Source organism: Solanum stenotomum, chromosome 6 (assembly GCF_019186545.1).
Source record: "Solanum stenotomum isolate F172 chromosome 6, ASM1918654v1, whole genome shotgun sequence".
Taxonomy (NCBI): domain Eukaryota; kingdom Viridiplantae; phylum Streptophyta; class Magnoliopsida; order Solanales; family Solanaceae; genus Solanum; species Solanum stenotomum.
The window spans coordinates 61,382,655-61,399,263 of record NC_064287.1 but is presented as its reverse complement, the minus strand read 5'-3'; the positions used below and the strand labels follow the sequence as shown (position 1 = coordinate 61,399,263).

At 34.8% G+C, this 16,609-nt stretch overlaps 3 protein-coding genes and 1 pseudogene across 3 annotated transcripts; 2 read left to right on the top strand and 2 right to left on the bottom strand.

Annotated features, from left to right (window-relative positions):
* Nucleotides 1-486: 486 nt before the first annotated feature.
* Nucleotides 487-1,513, bottom strand: LOC125869168 (60S ribosomal protein L29-2-like). Its single transcript, XM_049549729.1, has 3 exons — nucleotides 1,417-1,513; nucleotides 1,178-1,305; nucleotides 487-730 (listed from the first exon to the last, which is right to left on the bottom strand). Exons 2-3 carry the CDS (start codon nucleotides 1,277-1,279, stop codon nucleotides 650-652), a joined length of 183 nt encoding a protein of 60 aa, XP_049405686.1. The 5' UTR covers nucleotides 1,280-1,305; nucleotides 1,417-1,513; the 3' UTR covers nucleotides 487-649.
* A 644-nt stretch (nucleotides 1,514-2,157) lies between these two features.
* Nucleotides 2,158-7,008, top strand: LOC125869165 (DNA-directed RNA polymerases II, IV and V subunit 9A). The gene is made up of 4 exons (XM_049549726.1): nucleotides 2,158-2,285; nucleotides 2,381-2,456; nucleotides 5,021-5,179; nucleotides 6,667-7,008. Exons 1-4 carry the CDS (start codon nucleotides 2,257-2,259, stop codon nucleotides 6,745-6,747), a joined length of 345 nt encoding a protein of 114 aa, XP_049405683.1. The 5' UTR covers nucleotides 2,158-2,256; the 3' UTR covers nucleotides 6,748-7,008.
* Nucleotides 7,009-7,214: 206 nt separating this feature from the next.
* LOC125869015 (DELLA protein RGL1-like) lies at nucleotides 7,215-8,873 on the bottom strand. The gene has a single exon (XM_049549571.1). The coding sequence runs from the start codon at nucleotides 8,871-8,873 to the stop codon at nucleotides 7,215-7,217; it is 1,659 nt and encodes a 552-aa protein (XP_049405528.1).
* A 1,879-nt stretch (nucleotides 8,874-10,752) lies between these two features.
* Nucleotides 10,753-15,298, top strand: LOC125869159 (ATP-citrate synthase beta chain protein 2-like; annotated as a pseudogene).
* Nucleotides 15,299-16,609: the final 1,311 nt, after the last annotated feature.

Sequence of the window (16,609 nt, the reverse complement as noted above, 5' to 3'; positions counted from 1 at the left end):
GCTAATACTAATCAAACCATTGCATTTCAAACATCAGAAACCAAAATGGTTTATTTTTCATTCAAATTGTGCTTTGGATCAAGAGTAACAAGGAAACACTGTAAATTGCACATACAAACGCACCTCACCAAGTCGCACAAAGACTGGAATTCAAAAGTAATACAGATTTTAAACAGGCAACAGTCTACAGCAGGAACTCTATTCATTCACAACATCAGCCACAAGCACACCTGGTGTCTCACAGACTCAATAAACAATCACAAACTCATTCACTCAAGAGACAAAAAATACTCAAAACACATCTCCGTTTACGACCCATATATGCTCAATAGTGTTTTTTTCTTTGTTTTGCCAATTAAACTGTTCCATCACAGTGGGTATAACTACGCAAAACACGTCCAAATAAAGATAAACAGACAGAACAGGAACATAGGACATGGATTGGTGAGTAATAGTAATAAAATTTACTGGAAAAGAGCCAATGAGTAAACAGTAGAATTGGTTTCCATACTCGACGAAATCATGAAATGCTAGTTCACATAAGTAGCAACTATATTCCCATAACAAACAAAATTTAAAAACGCAAAAATTGGATAACAGTAACAGCAATAAACAGAAATCCAGAAAGCCCCTATTGCTCTAGCTTAGTCTATTCTTCTGCGGCAGTTTCACCATTCTTCTTGTTGTGCTTCCTAGCATACCTCTGGTTCCTCAAGAATTTGGGATCCATCTGCATTTACACATATAATAACTTAGAATACGAAAAAGACGAGCTTACATATCCATACATCACAAGTCCCAACATGTTTGGCATTCAGGCTAACCGAAATTCAAACTACATGAAACTACAACATCTTAAACTGTGTTTTCACTATTTTTTATGAATACTCGCAACTTATAGTACTAGGCTATAGTTTTCCAGCATCTAACCATGTGTTTGACAATAGATTTAGAAACTTTTTTCCAAGTAAAATGCAGGTTTAATCGTAACTTCAAATTCCAAAATCAACACATCAGCAGCTCAAATTTTCACTTTGTAAGATTCAACTTCTAAATCTACAGCCTAATAGGAGCTAAATGTTACTAAATAGAACAATAATAAACGCATTTTCTCTATTTACCCATTGATAACCGAGCAGACAAACAACATCGGTGAATAAACATTTTTTTTACATACCCCTTTGGTGGAGCTGTGACGGTGACTCTTTGGCTTCTTGATTCCATTCCTGTGAGCCTTGTACGACTGATTGTGTGCGGTATGATTCTTCGACTTGGCCATTTTTGGTCTTCGATCTCACAATCAAACTACAGAAATATAAGAAAAAAGCAAAAATCCAACAGAATTTAGCACCCAAATCGCAATTTTTTTTCAGTTTAACAAATGCACGAAAAGGGGAAAGAGAGAAATTGAAATACCTGCCGCCGGTGTTAGGGTTTTCAGTAGAGATGATGAGGAATGAAATTAGGGTTTTATAAATTAGGCTTATATAAGGCCCGAGTCAAAATGAAAGGCCTTAATTGGTCTTGTCTCTGATTGGGCCTTTGGGCTTTAGATGACAAAAGCCCAATCCTAACAATTTGGGGAAAATAGCCTCTTTTTCACCTCTAATTAAAGTATCAAATGTACTAAAATGTTCTTTAATTTTGTGGCTTTAAATGTGTAACATGCAAAATTGAAATTAAAGTGTTGACGAAAAGGAAAATAAGTCATTTTTTTGGAAACAGACTAAAAACAAGTAGGTTGAAACAGAGAGAATATTATATTCTCATAAAAATTTGGCTAACCAATTACATATTTCATGTGTATTTGAAGTTTAACTTGATAATCTCAAACTTTAGGTACATACCTATAAAATTAAAGAGTAACTTCCAACTTTAGGTACAGACCTAGTGTTTAGAGCCCACATTTGAATCTCGATTAAATTTGGATCGCGCACTACATGATCCATTCAGAATGACACTTACAATAATTTTTGTTATATCCAAAGCTCAAACCCGAGAACTCTGGTTAAGGATGGAACAGTCTCACCATACTAAGAAGAAGATTTAATTTTTTTTAAAAAAAATTGGGGCCTTGGTATAGTTTTCCACAGTTGGTGGGTTCCTTTATAATTAAATAAAGTAAACAATAAGTTCCTTAAACCTCCATTAAAAACCCCCCAAAAACTTTCAAGAACCCCACAGCAAAAGCTTAGAACAAATCGCTCAATTTTCTCTGTAAAAGCTTCGAAATTCAAAAGGAAAAAACTTGCGAAAATGAGTACTATGAAATTTTGCCGAGAATGGTTTGTTTATTTTGTTCTGATTTCTTCTTACATTAAATTTTAAGTGTTAATTTCAACAAAATAGTGACCAATTTCTTCATGAATTTTGATTGCAGTAACAACATTTTGTATCCAAAGGAAGATAAGGAGCAGAAGATCCTCCTTTATGCTTGCCGTAATTGCGACCATCAGGTTCGACCCATTGTTCTTTTTCTTTTTTTTTTGCATTTTATACAGTTGATTCTGGTAGCTTGTGCTACATCCAGCATCCTATGGGGTACTTGTGAAGAAATGTTTTAGATTTTACTGGGGGATTTTGTAGTTTTGTATAGTGTTACGAATAGGGTTTAGGGTATAGTTGAGGAAAAACCCAAATGTGGTGAGTTTTCGTTTGGAATTGGGGCTTATTAGTAGAAATTGCAAGGAAGCTTACTGGATTTTGTCTAAAAAGATTGAATCTTTTGTTATTGCAAGGGCTTATCTAAGGGAGATTTTTTCTCTATATGTTATTGTTATATTTGTGGTGTTCGGGATGGCTTGTGTGGTCTAATTCAGCGAGCAGGCTGTCCAACGCAAAATCACAAGTTGTGGAGGTGATTTTGTCTACCAAGTGTGTGTTGTAGATTGGAGTTGAATCTGGGATCTTCAAGTTGTTATACACATGCTTCGATATGTTTCCTAAGGTTTCCATATTATTGGATGTATGAAATTTAAATTCCAATATTTCACATCTCCTAGTGCATTTAACCGAAAAGAAAGTGTACTCCTGTAGATTTGTTTTACTTTTAAAGGAACACTTCTTGTGTCAAAAGTGTGAAATAAATTTATTGCTTTTATGGTATCAGTCTTGTCCATGCATGTATCAATCCAAACATCCCAAACACTTCCTATTTGTAATTGGATTTCCTGAATAGTATGGTTGAACTATTTTGTTGAAGTTGTCTTTATAACCGACCTTTTGGGGCCATGGACCTAATTTCTGTCAAGTCTGAGTTGTCTTTATAACCAACCTTTTGGGGCCATGGACCTCATTTCCGTCAAGTCTGAGTTGTCTTAGCAATAGCATGTCCACTGTATTTCTCGGAAAATAAGAGCTCAAGTGACATAAAAGGTAAAGTGATAACTCATAACTATCATCTGATTGCCAAGGCCAAGCTGCAGTTTTCTATGCACTCTTCACTTCTCTTCTCTTTTCTTGTTATTTCTCATCTGATTGCTTGTTAGATTGGAATGGAAAATAAGATATCTTCTTCTTCACCTCTAAGTACACAATTAAGTGGGTGCAAAACCTAGACACCAAGGTTCAAATTTCAATAGAGACAAAAAAACACTAGTGGAATTTTCTCATTTGTACAAGCTTTGATGCGCAAAGCTATCCGGTACATGTGTTGGTGGGAGGTAGCAGGTACTCAGTGGAATAGTTGAGGTGCACGTAAGCTGACGTAGACACCACTTATCTAATATATTGTATATTTTTGAAATACTTCTGTTACACAGACTCGTCTGTACAATCGATACGGGTGTGTATTAGTATTTGGTATGGATTGTATTAGTGTAATTTTGAAGAAACCATATAAAGCACCAAGGCACATATTACACTTGTTCAAGATGGTTAGTCAAGTAATGTGAAGAGATCCATCTTCAGAAAATGTTTCTTGCTTACCAAATAAAGGAAAATGAAGATCCATGTAACATTGCCTAATACCACATCTATCTCTAGATGTGTACACATATAATGTTTATATTTGTGTGTGTATGGAGGGGAAAGAGAGTGAGAGTGAGAGTGGTGCAAGAGGGCATGGAGATCAGATCATTCGAGTCCTGTAAAGCTGGGGATGGATTCAAGTGGGAAGCTTGACTCTTATGGTGGATGTTGTCAGCTAATTGTATCAGGTCCATATGTGTTGAGATTGGATATAAATAGCTTGCAGCTGTCCCTCTATCAAAATTAGCACGATTATTGCTATAAATTTTGATTTTACCAGCCACAGATTTTGTTCCTTCAAAAGGGGGCACCTATTTGGATATACCCTATATATGCAATATGTTTTCTTTTGTGCTTCTTAATTTACCAAGCTTTTGTCCACAAAGGCCCTTTTTTCCTGATGTTATTCTCATTCTCAACCAATGCTGCATATGATTGCTCAATATAGCAGTCTAATTACTATCATTTTCTAGATCTTTTACTCTGCATTGAATTGTAATATGTATTAACAATAAAGGAAAAACTTTGTGCTGCTGTTTCATCCCTTAAATTTTGCTTGTCGAATTCTATTCATTCCTTAAAGCTAATTAAGTTAAAAGGTTACCTTTCTTGTCCAGCTATCTTTTATCCGAGTAGACTTTCCTATCCAATTACTAATAGTTAGTCATTTTGTTGGAGCTTATCCGATAGTACTTTTGCTCCTTTGCTTTATTTACTGTGCTAAAATTTGTCTGTTTGAAACTTGAATTTCGTTATCCAAGAATGAGTGCTTGTAGACATCAAGGTTTTTAGATCATCTATGTTTTGACAAATACAATTCTAATTCAAAATGGAATCTGGTGACTTGTCTAATGCTCCTTTTGCTTTGTCTGTCATATTTGCCTCCTTTACTTGTGCTGCTAATTCTAGCTGTAGAATTAAATCACTAAGAGCTAGAAATTGTAGGCTAGCTTTAGCACTCAAGAGTACTTTCTTAGTGTTACGTTTTCTTTTATCACTATGTGATGTCAACTATGCGTTCCATCTCAATACTTATTGTCATACTTTTCAGGAGCCTGCTGAAAACAATTGTGTGTACAGAAATGAGATACACCATTCTGCTGCAGAACGCACACAAGTATTGCAGGATGTAGCAGCAGATCCAACTTTGCCTCGTACAAAATCTGTTCGATGTTCTCAATGTGGTCATGGAGAAGCAGTTTTCTTCCAGGTCATTTTCATTTGTCTATGCTTTCTATTGTATTTAAGCCACAAATGCTTGCATATTACTGCTTTCATATCTTTTTTTACTAATATGCCAGAGTTTCTGGTTTCAGTAGCTGGGACAATTTAAAGCTTCATATCTCTCATTTTTGCCTTTTGATCTTATGTGGATTTTTTATCTGATCTACGGTGAAAGTAAATAGTTTTGTAGTTTCTGTGACATTGACAAATAATCATGACATATATCCAGTTGTCTTGTTGGAGATGTCCACTTTGGAATATCTAAAAGAAAACACTACGATTATGGTAGAAAAGAAACTTCTTGCCAAGTTAAATTAACCTGCATTCGCAGGAGCTTGGTCTAGCTGTATATGTGCATCGAGAAATTTCACTGTCCTCAGCTACTAGGAAAATTTTTACTGTACCCCTTCACAACCACCATACAACCTTTCTGGTCCAGTAAATCCTACTAAAAGTTTTCGGGAGAAATCTTGAATCTCATTGGTTTAGGATACCGGAACTCCTTTTCTTGGAATTTACAATTCTACTGCCTGAATGATATAGAAGCAAACAGTCTGTACCTTTTCACTTCTCTAGATAACATCATCCTTTCAGGGGTCGTTTGGTAGAGTGTATTAGGAAAAATAACGCATGCATTAGCACTGTGTATTACTAGTACCTTGTTTGGTACTCTTTTCCAACCTATGTATAACTAATGCTTGCATTAGTTATACACTCTATTGTGTATTAAAGTGTGTATTGCTAATACCATGGATTTTTAGGTATTAGCAATGCAATGGTTTTAATGCATGCATTAGATTAACTAATGACAAAACTACCCTCTATTAATAATAATAATAATAATTATTATTATTATTATTATTATTATTATAATAATTATAATTATTATTATTATTATAATTATTATAATTATAATTATTATTATTATTATAATTATTATAATTATAATTATAATAATAATTATTATTATTATAATAATAATTATTATTATTATAATTATAATTATTATTATTATAATTATTATTATTATTATAATAATAATTATTATTATTATTATTTTATTTTTTTTGTAAAAGAATGTGGGGGTATTTTGGTAAACAAATATTTTTTTAATAGTCTTTATACAAGGCTTGCTATTTCCAATACATCAAACCAAACAATGTATAAGAAATAATGCAAGCATAACTAATGCAAGCATTACTAATGCATGCATTACTAATACATCATAGAAGCATTATTCTTATACACTCTACCAAACGACCCCTCAGTGTATTATTTCCTATATACCATCTTATTCTATTGTGGTCTGTAAGAGCTTCCATACTTCTTTATTTGAAAGACAAATTACGACTGAAGATCAAGACTCTTATCTTTAGATTTTTGCTACAACGACCTGTATTTGATTGCTCGTATGTATTATCTATCTAGTGAATATCTTTACACAGTTTTCTGAAACATTTGATATATGTGCAGGCAACTGCAAGGGGAGAAGAAGGTATGACACTCTTCTTTGTTTGCTGCAACCCAAACTGTGGCCACAGGTGGAGGGACTGAGATTAGATTTTGCATTATGGGGGTGCACTGTTAGTTCTTGATGTATTCGAAAAACTAATTCTGAACAAAAGGAAAACACCGTAACTGTTCATCATGTAGTTCATGTGCAATGTAATGAATCCTGTCACATGTTGGATTGGAACACCATGTTATATTACTAAGGCGAAATTCTGAAGACTTGCATTCGCGCAAAGTTTCTGTTATCCACCATGCTCTTATTGTGTTTGCTTAAAGAAATGAAGAGTGGTGTCTTTTGCTAAATAGCCATACTATCTTAGTAGCTCGGTTGGTTGGTTACCTGTGACCTTTCACCTTGTTGGTGAGGGTTTGATTTCCACCTTGTAATCCCCTCCCCCATTTCCCCCTTCCTTCTACCCCTATTTTTTTAAACAATAACTAATGTAAAAATATTGTTTGAAATTAATCATCATGATAATACATTCATAAAACATGTTATATATTACATTTCAAGAAAATTTCCAAGCAGAAAGTGAATTAAGAGGGGTTCCTTTCCATCCAATTAGTAGACAATTTTTGTTCATTTCCAGTGTGCAACAACTCCCACAAGCAAAATTCTTGAGCACCAAGTTTGCCTGATACAATGATGACATGCTTAGCTCCATTTCCTCCATACCATATCGCGCGAAAAACGCCCTCCAGACGTCTACTTTTACATGTCTAATGGTCCTTTCCTTACCCTCAGTTGCCACAATGCTTCTTATTCCCTGGCTCAGATGCTCCAGTTCTGTGGCTGTCCTGTTTCGTTCATCGTTCTTCATGCAATCCTCCAACGAGTCAAAAAATGCACCATAGAAAAAAAGGGCTTCCACAAACCGGTCCACGAATACTGGTGAATTATGGTTTGCTTCCACTTCTATAACGATCATTGCTCGAGGATTTATACCTTTGATAACTCTCATCAAAGAGTCAAGCTTGTCTGGTCGCGCTAACATCCACATTAGGATGTATTGCGCGAAGATAGCAATTGATTCATCATCATCTATCTCAAAATCTTCTTGCTTTAGCTCTGTCATATCCTTAACCATCACAATGTTGAAAGAAAAGGGCAAGTTCAATGACTTTGCAAAGTCCATCAATCGTTCACGTGTTTCCTCAATTTTATGCCTCAGTTTGGTACATAAAGCAGTTATCTTGAGATGTTTGATTGATGATTCAGATTCAAATTGATGTGTGACAAGAGCTTGCATCAAGATTGTCCATTGCATACCACTACCTATCTTGAGATCGATTATATGAACCTTTTTCGATTCTCCTACATGATCTATAATGGCTTGAACAGCAGTAAACTGAGTCACCTGAGACAGAGGTATGTTCTGATGTGCTGCAATCATAGTGAGGTTTAAGTTCATCAACGAATGCTCGATATGTTGTACTAATCGTTTCATTTCAATTCCTTTCGATGAATCTCTCCCCGTTTCCCTATCAATTCTCTCATGAAGTGCTTGAGAAAAGTAGTATACTAATCTCTGAATTGCATTTCCAGTGTTGGAACACAACTTATCACACTCGTTGAGAATCCTTCTAGCGCGATCAAACTGTTTCTGTCCTACTTTCTCAGCAGAAGCAAGAAGATTTTCGACTAGTGCCACATTTCTAGTGTCTTCCTCAGGAAGGCCAAGAAATGAGCTCGCGAATGGATGGCTAAACATGTATGGTTCTTTATCACCTCGAATGGTAAACGATTGGATGAACTTTTCAGCACCTAAACGAAGGATTTCGTCTGTAGATAACATAGATCCATTGTGTTCCTTGATACATTCATTTCTAATAATGATGTTCTGTTCTGTTTTTGATCTTTTGATGAACCTTGTTGTGTCATAATCTTTCAGGATCTTGAATGATGAAGGCAATTGAGATTGTTGATGAGAAAAATCCCACATCGGACAATCTAGACGAGAACCTGAATTCTTTATAAGACTTGTACAATCATTTTTCCTTTGAACTAGCTTCTGCGGTTGAGTTAGGTTCATCAACGGCTCTATTTCTTCCACATTAAAATCCCAATCATCAACACTAACAAAATCAAAGTCTAATAAGTTCATTTCATTTGATTCTGAACTATTTAATTCCGTGAATTTATTAGAAACTTGATCAAAATTCAACATTTTTTGCTCAAATCTTGAAAAGTATTGAAAGACAAGCTTGGTATAAGTTTTCCCAACATATACTAATCCATGTTTATTTGTCTTTTTTATATGAGATTGTTTAGGAGATTTTGATGGTATTGTCTGTTATATACATACAACAACAACAATTGCATAGTCAGTGTTATCCCACAAGTGATGTATGGATAAGAGTAAGCGTGTATGCAGACTTTATCCCTGGGAGGTATAAATGTTGTTTCCAACTTGCTATATCCAACCCTTTCTTTTTTTGTTTTTCACCTGAGTTCGACTAATAAACTAATAAAGATTCGCATCTGAAAATTAAATTGAAGTGTTCCTTACTAAAGATGATTTCAAAATTTTAATAGTTTTTGGAGATTTTGATAATATTGTCTGCTATATCTAAACACCTTTGATATTGACTATGATATTCACCTTAAAGAAATCAAAATTAACGTACTCAAGTACGTAATCACATGAAAAAACAATTAATTTTTTTGGAAAATACGATGAAGACGGTCGAAAAACAATTGTCAATTCCAACGTATTCGATATTTTCTATTCAAAGTGTTTCGTGCAAACGATATACATGCGCCTTTTATAATTGTGTAATTATAGAAATCGAACTTTGAAAGATAATCTAGAAAAATATATAATCGATCTTCAGAAATAGGTAGGAGGTCGGTTTTTGATATCAGAGATATTGTCCTAGTTGATATCAAAAATCGACCTCCATAGATCAATTTTAAAGATATATATTTTTCAGCTTTTTTTCAGTAGTAGTTTAAACAAGGAGTAATATATTTCAAGAAAAAGAAAAAGAGAATAATATAAAGACAAAATAATATTTATTCGTGACTCAATTATGTATATTAATTTAATATTATTATTATTGTTTTTATATTTTTCATAAAATTTAAATTGAATCCACGCACATGTACTCGTTAATTCTTGTTCTTTCTGAATTACAGAATTAGCTACTACTTTTGTCCATTTTTATTTGTCATGTTGCACTTTTCGAAAGTCAATTTGACTAATTTTCAAAGTTAAATTAGATTACATTAATTTGATATTTTACACAAAAAAATTAGATATTCAAAAACTATACGAAAAGTAATATAAATTACAACTTTTTGCATATTAATATAATTAAAAAAATACATTATAAAATGTTAGTCAAAGTTTTTATAATTTGACTCTAAAAAAAGAAATCATAACAATTAAATGTGGACGGAGGGAGTACTATATTTAGCAGTGCTATTATTCCCATGCAGCAGCCCCACTCCTCTCTGTACAATAATTGTGAATATAATTACGTACACACACATCTATTTGTCTTTTCCCCACTCTCCGACCAATTAAGGTCGTGGTGGGGATACATGAAATGTTCATGATTTTTAGCTGTAATTAATTAATGATCATAATTTTAATTATGATTAAATATGTATTTTTAAAGACAATTAATACTATTTGTAAATGTTTCTAATGGCAATTAACTAATATCGATAAAATTTTATCACTTTTTGTTAACGTGTATATTTATTGCCGCTAAAAGCTATTTTTATTGTAGTGACATTGATTTCGAAATCAATAATTCTATCAATTATTAACCACACACATTGATTTAAATTCTGATACTACAGCTTGAGTGTCAATCACATGAACTATCAGATGATATACACATCCTCTTGGAGATCATTTTGTGAGCCTTAAGATATTATGAGGTAGGTTCATTTCTTTTCTCTAATTCAATCAAAAAAAAATTTTGCATCCCAGCCAACACAACTCATCTTCACCCGTAGCTCCCATCCCACTATGTAGATGGGGAAAAAGTGATTATTTTGCATATGTATATAGGTTATTCAATCCCCTTGACATAATAACTTTTTTGTTTTTGAATTTCTGGCTCCGCCACTGTGTACAGATCGTGAAAATTGACTAGGCAAAATGGCTACTGGACAACTTTTCTCCAGGACTACACAAGCTTTATTCTACAACTACAAACAACTTCCTGTCCAACGAATGCTTGACTTCGATTTTCTTTGTTGTGAGTAATATTACATTTTATGTCCTTAATCATATTACGTTGCTCGAAAATGAACGTGAATCCAAACTTATTGTGCTTTTCGATATTGTGATAAATTGATGTTTACATTTTTTTGAACTTATAGGGAGAGAAACACCTTCTGTTGCTGCAATCATAAATCCTGGTTCTGAGAGATTCAAGAAACTTTTCTTCGGTCAGGAGGAAATCGCAATCCCAGTACATTCAACGTGTGTTAATTTATTTCATTTCTTTCTCAATTTTTCATTTATCTCATTGCTGAGTTCTTAAATTTGGTTCCTGACAATTTGATCAAGTGCTTACCATCACGCGAAAAGCTACAACTTAAGTTTTTAGATGAGACAGTCACACACTTTGAGTAGTAGCAAATTTTGTGGTATTACTAATTTTCATTCTTATTTGCAATTTTTACACTTTCTACAGCGTTGAAGCTGCTTGCGCTGCGCATCCCACAGCTGATGTATTTATAAACTTCGCATCTTCAAGAAGGTTGGTAGTGTTAAGAGCAGGAATTCACTACGAACTTCGTGGCTAATCTAATCGCTCGTAGCTAACAGAATTTTTTGATAATCTATCGCTAAGTAGGATTAGTGTGGTGGATTTTTCTGTTTAGCTACAAAATTTGTCTGTCGCTAATTCTTGTTCTGTTAGTAGTGCTCCTTCTTCTCTGGAAGAAAATATGATAATGCAAAAGTTGTGCTCTGATCATTAATTTCTTGACTCAATGCAGTGCTTTTGCTTCCTCCATGTCTGCTCTTAAACTGCCAACCATCAGAGTCGTAGCGATTATAGCCGAGGGTGTTCCTGAGTCAGACACTAGGCAGTTGATTGCTTATGCAAAGACAAACAATAAGGTGATTTCATGTCCATGCATTTATATCGCATTATTTCGTTGTTATTACTGCTTTCATTTCCGTATGTCCTGTTTTCAACTGCTTTGAGATGCTTTACTTGATCGAGTCGAGGGTCTATCAGTAACAACCTCTCTATCAGTGTATGCTCTACCCTCCACAAACCCCCCACCAGTGGGATTACACGGGATATGTTATTGTTGTTGCAGACATTTAAGTAATGATGGAAAATCAAAGGATGAATAAACATTAGAAATATATAACTGATTCTTGAACCCCTTTCACATTCGTGTCACGTAGCGGTACTGCAGGAAAGAATAAAACAGCAAAATTCGATCCAATTTAGCCTTACCAATCTAACATATGATGTAAATGTGGTGCTCTTTTCAGGTAATTATTGGTCCAGCTACTGTTGGCGGCATTCAAGCCGGAGCTTTTAAGATTGGTGATACTGCTGGAACAACTGATAACATTATTCAATGCAAGCTTTATAGACCTAGATCTGTGGGCTTTGTCTCAAAATCTGTGAGTACTTTGTGGAGCCTCTTTCATCTTTAACACATACGAGAAATCCTGTTGGTCGAATTTACAGAATATTTCATCCAAACGTATGTATAAACCGTATTGATTCAAATAGTTCAGTTAAATTTTTCAACTATTTTCTAAGTATGTTTAGCAAACGTAAACATAAGAAGTTATTGTCTTATGCTCCTTAGCAAAAGGAAAAGAGACATTCTTTTTGAAACAGACTAGAAAAGAAAATAAGATAAACAGATTGAAACGGAGCGAGTAGTACTTTTATGGTTTCAAGAATAGTGAATGTTTCTATTATAAAAAATTGAGGATAACTTTTCCTTAATATACAGGGTGGTATGTCTGATGAACTATACAATACAATCGCCCGAGTGACTGATGGAATTTATGAAGGTTGTCATTCTGAATCTATATTCGAATCATTTTTATGACATTTGTGTTTTAAAATAAGAATGTGAATTCTGTGGATTTTGCAGGAATCGCAATTGGAGGCGATGTTTTCCCTGGCTCTACCCTTTCTGATCATGTTTTGCGCTTCAACAATATCCCACAGGTAATTGATTTGTGGAATCATATTGTTAAAAGGGCTACATATTATGCTTTTATAGTTTTATTGCAGTAAAACTAGCTCTTAAGTTTCTAAGACATGAACCTTAGTCTTAATGCATTTCTCCTGCTTCTATCAGGCCATTTTGCCCTTAATAATTTGTTCATTTTTTGAGTTATCCTTGTTTTTGTTTAATCAGGTTAAGATGATTGTTGTTCTCGGGGAACTTGGTGGACGAGATGAATATTCCTTAGTTGAAGCCCTCAAGCAAGGAAAAATCAACAAGCCGGTTGTTGGTTGGGTCGAGTCAGAAGTTCAGCTTGGCCACGCGGTGTGCTATTTTCCTTGATTCCTTCATTTTTTGCCTCTTATCATTTCCTTCCATGCATTTGTTTCTCTGATTACTAATATTCTACGTCAAATCTGAAGTCTAACTATTCTTGAAACTTTGTAACTAGGGGGAAATGAATAATGGTGAAATGGAGTCAGCACAAGCAAAGAATCAAGCACTCAAAGACGCTGGAGCCGTGGTTCCTATCTCTTATGAAGTTTTTGAAGGAGTTATCAAAGAAACATTTCAAAAGATGGTGAGTATCTTGGCATTGCACCTAGCTCCCTTATCGAATTTTCTTACCTGCTATTCATTTTAATAGAGTTGATTTCAAGTATAGTCACTCAACTAATAGTTATTGTCCCAGAACGTCACTTTTTTGTTGAAGAAAGTGACTTTCTGAGATAATAAATATTAGTTGAGTGACTATCTGAGTATCAACCCATTTTAATAAGATCATTTGTGTCATGGTGTAGGTCGAAGAGGGCAAAATAACACCTATAAAGGAAGTGACACCGCCGCAAATTCCTGAAGATCTTAGCACAGCAATTAAGAGCGGGAAAGTTCGAGTTCCAACTCATATTATTTCCACCATATCTGATGAGAGAGGTTTGAGTTGAATTCTGTGCATACTATTTAAAGATTGTTGTTTTATTTTCACCATTTTTCTGTTAATAATAATGCTGATTTCTATCTTCATTTCTATTTATAGGCGTAGAGCAACGCTATGCTGGTGTGCCCATGTCAACACTTGTGGAGCAGGGATATGGTGTCGGTGATGTCGTTTCTCTGTTGTGGTTCAAACGCACCCTACCGCGTTATTGCTCACGTTTCATTGAAGTAATCCACAATCTTTCTTTCCATTTAGTCATTAACTTGCTAATTTTAGAGACTAATCAATTTCCATCTCGATTGTCAACGTGTTTCTGAACCTTGATCTGTTTGTTTGTTGTTGATTGGACTCAACAGATTTGTATCATGATGTGCGCTGATCACGGTCCTTGTGCTTCTGGTGCCCACAATTCTATTGTGACTGCTAGGGCCGGAAAAGACCTGATTTCATGTTTAGTTTCCGGTATGTTGCAGACTAACAGTTTTTGAGTTGCTAAAGAGTTTTCTCCGAGTTTATTTCTCAATGGTCACTCAATTAATAGTTATTTTCTCTGAGCTTTCACTTTGAATCAAGAAGAAATATGACTTTCTGAGATAATAACGATTGGTTGAGTAACCATATGAGAAATCAACTCTAGGATTAACGTGGCTATGTAACAGGATTGTTGACTATTGGTCCCCGATTTGGTGGTGCTATTGATGATGCTGCCCGGTATTTCAAGGATGCTTATGACAGGGTGAGAACTAAATAATTGATAAGAATTATTTAAGTTGTATGGTGAACTTGGTGCATTTCATGCTATAGCTTCTCGCGTGATCTTTATTGCAGGGTCTTCCACCATCTGAATTCGTGGAAGGTATGAAGATAAAGGGCATTCGCGTGCCAGGAATAGGCCACAGGTAGCAGCATTTCTTGTAACATTCTTGATGGATAAATCTAGTCAACTAATTGATATAATGTGCTTAAAAATGTGATGAAATTGTAACGTTTCATGCTTCGTTGCACTTATGACACTAAATCAATATATGTTATCTCTACTTGTGTGATACTAAGGGTAAAGAGAGGAGACAACAGAGATAAGAGAGTGGAGCTATTGCAGCGTTATGCAAGGGAAAATTTTCCATCTGTTGAGTACATGGAGTACGCGGTTCAAGTTGAAACTTATACTCTCTCAAAGGCAAACAACTTAATCCTCAACATTGATGGTGTCATCGGGTCCCTCTTCTTGGATCTCCTCGATGGCACTGGAATGTTCACCAGCAAGAAATCGATGAAATCGTGGAAATTGGCTACCTCAATGGGCTGTTTGTGCTAGCTCGTTCAATCGGTCTCATTGGGTAGTTTCCTTGTAGCTTTTCGACTTAGCTTTGTTCTCTATCAGTTGTCTTAACGTATTTTTCAATCTCAGGCACACATTCGACCAGAAGAGAATGAAACAGTCTCTATACCGTCACCCTTGGGAAGATGTTTTATACACCAAGTGAAATGCTCAGACTGGCAACAGGCGCCTGATATCCCAATCAAGCATTTTCATTCAACGTACTGATCATCGTTCATGCGTTCCACGAGTATTTTCACTCTCGAGGACTTGGCCTAGAAGTTCATTTTGCAAGTTAATTCGCGGGGAGTCGACAAAAAATCAACTCTCAGTTATTATTCATGATCAATTCTTAGTATCTCTGCACAATGCAGAAATAACACATCCATTGTTGTTTGCTCATTCCTAGTGGCCTTTGCTCCTCTTGTGAGCCCTGTATCATTCACTAATGGAATAAAATGTGTTTCCAAATGTTACTCTCTCGTTTCAATTTGTTTGTCTTACTTTCCTTTTTAATCTATTTGATTCAAAAAGAATGTCTTCTTTAGTTTCCTAAGCTGTGTGTCAAGTCCTGATCGGTTAAGATGTGAATCATTGGACATTCCAGAGGAAATAAGTTTATAATTTCATCATACCAGAAAGTAGCGGGATATATTAGAGTCTGGCGTCAAAACGGACATTTTTTAGGCCGTACTACATATCAAAAGGGACCCTCCTTAAAAACACAAACCAAAACGGACACTTGGCCTATATATGAGCGAACTGTGACAAATGAACTTAACTCCGTCAGTTTACCCCAAAGGCCAAAATACATTACTCTCACAAAAAAATTGTGATGCATTTTGGCCTTTGGGATAAATGACGGAATTAAATTTGTTTGTGACACTTCGCCCATTTGTTTTTAGTTTGTGTTATTAGGGATGGTCCCTTTTGTTATGTATTGCCCAAAAAATATTTGTCTTGCTGTCAGACTCGGATATATATCCTCTGTTCTAATTTATCCTTTCTTCCAAACTTATGTAGTGGTATTTGATTAGGCACTAAGTTTAAGAAATAAAGAAAAAAATTAGTCTAAATAAGTCATAAATATTGTATGTGTCATTCTTTACCGGAAAAAATAGGAAAGAAAAATGTGGCACATAAAATGATACCATGAAAGTAACTTATATTCAAAATTTAAACTTAATGAGTTACAAATTCTTAGTTATTTAAAATTATGAGTTCAAAACTTCATATTAATACCTTTACGCTCCAATTTATGAAGTAAAATTTGACTCGACGTAGAATTTAAGGGGGGAAAAGGGAACATGTGAGATTCTGCGCATCGTGTTGATTTTGGGACCCCAAATATAACACATAGTCGGAAAATAACTTCGAAGCTTCATATTACTTATGCAAGTAAACTTTTAACATATTTGTCTGATCTTTAATTTGGAAGTAATTAGGGAGTAATTAGGACGGGGGGGGGGGGGGGGGG

Bases quoted from the DNA above. Each gene is read 5' to 3' on its own strand.
- LOC125869165 (XM_049549726.1), top strand. From the start codon at position 2,257: ATGAGTACTATGAAATTTTGCCGAGAATG. The intron at 2,286-2,380 runs GTTTGTTTATTT...TTTTGATTGCAG, and splicing joins ATGAAATTTTGCCGAGAATG to TAACAACATTTTGTATCCAA. The intron at 2,457-5,020 runs GTTCGACCCATT...CATACTTTTCAG, and splicing joins GCCGTAATTGCGACCATCAG to GAGCCTGCTGAAAACAATTG.
- LOC125869168 (XM_049549729.1), bottom strand. From the start codon at position 1,279: ATGGCCAAGTCGAAGAATCATACCGCACACAATCAGTCGTACAAGGCT. The intron at 731-1,177 runs GTATGTAAAAAA...GTGTAAATGCAG, and splicing joins GTCACAGCTCCACCAAAGGG to ATGGATCCCAAATTCTTGAG.
- LOC125869015 (XM_049549571.1), bottom strand. From the start codon at position 8,873: ATGTTGAATTTTGATCAAGTTTCTAATAAATTCACGGAATTAAATAGT.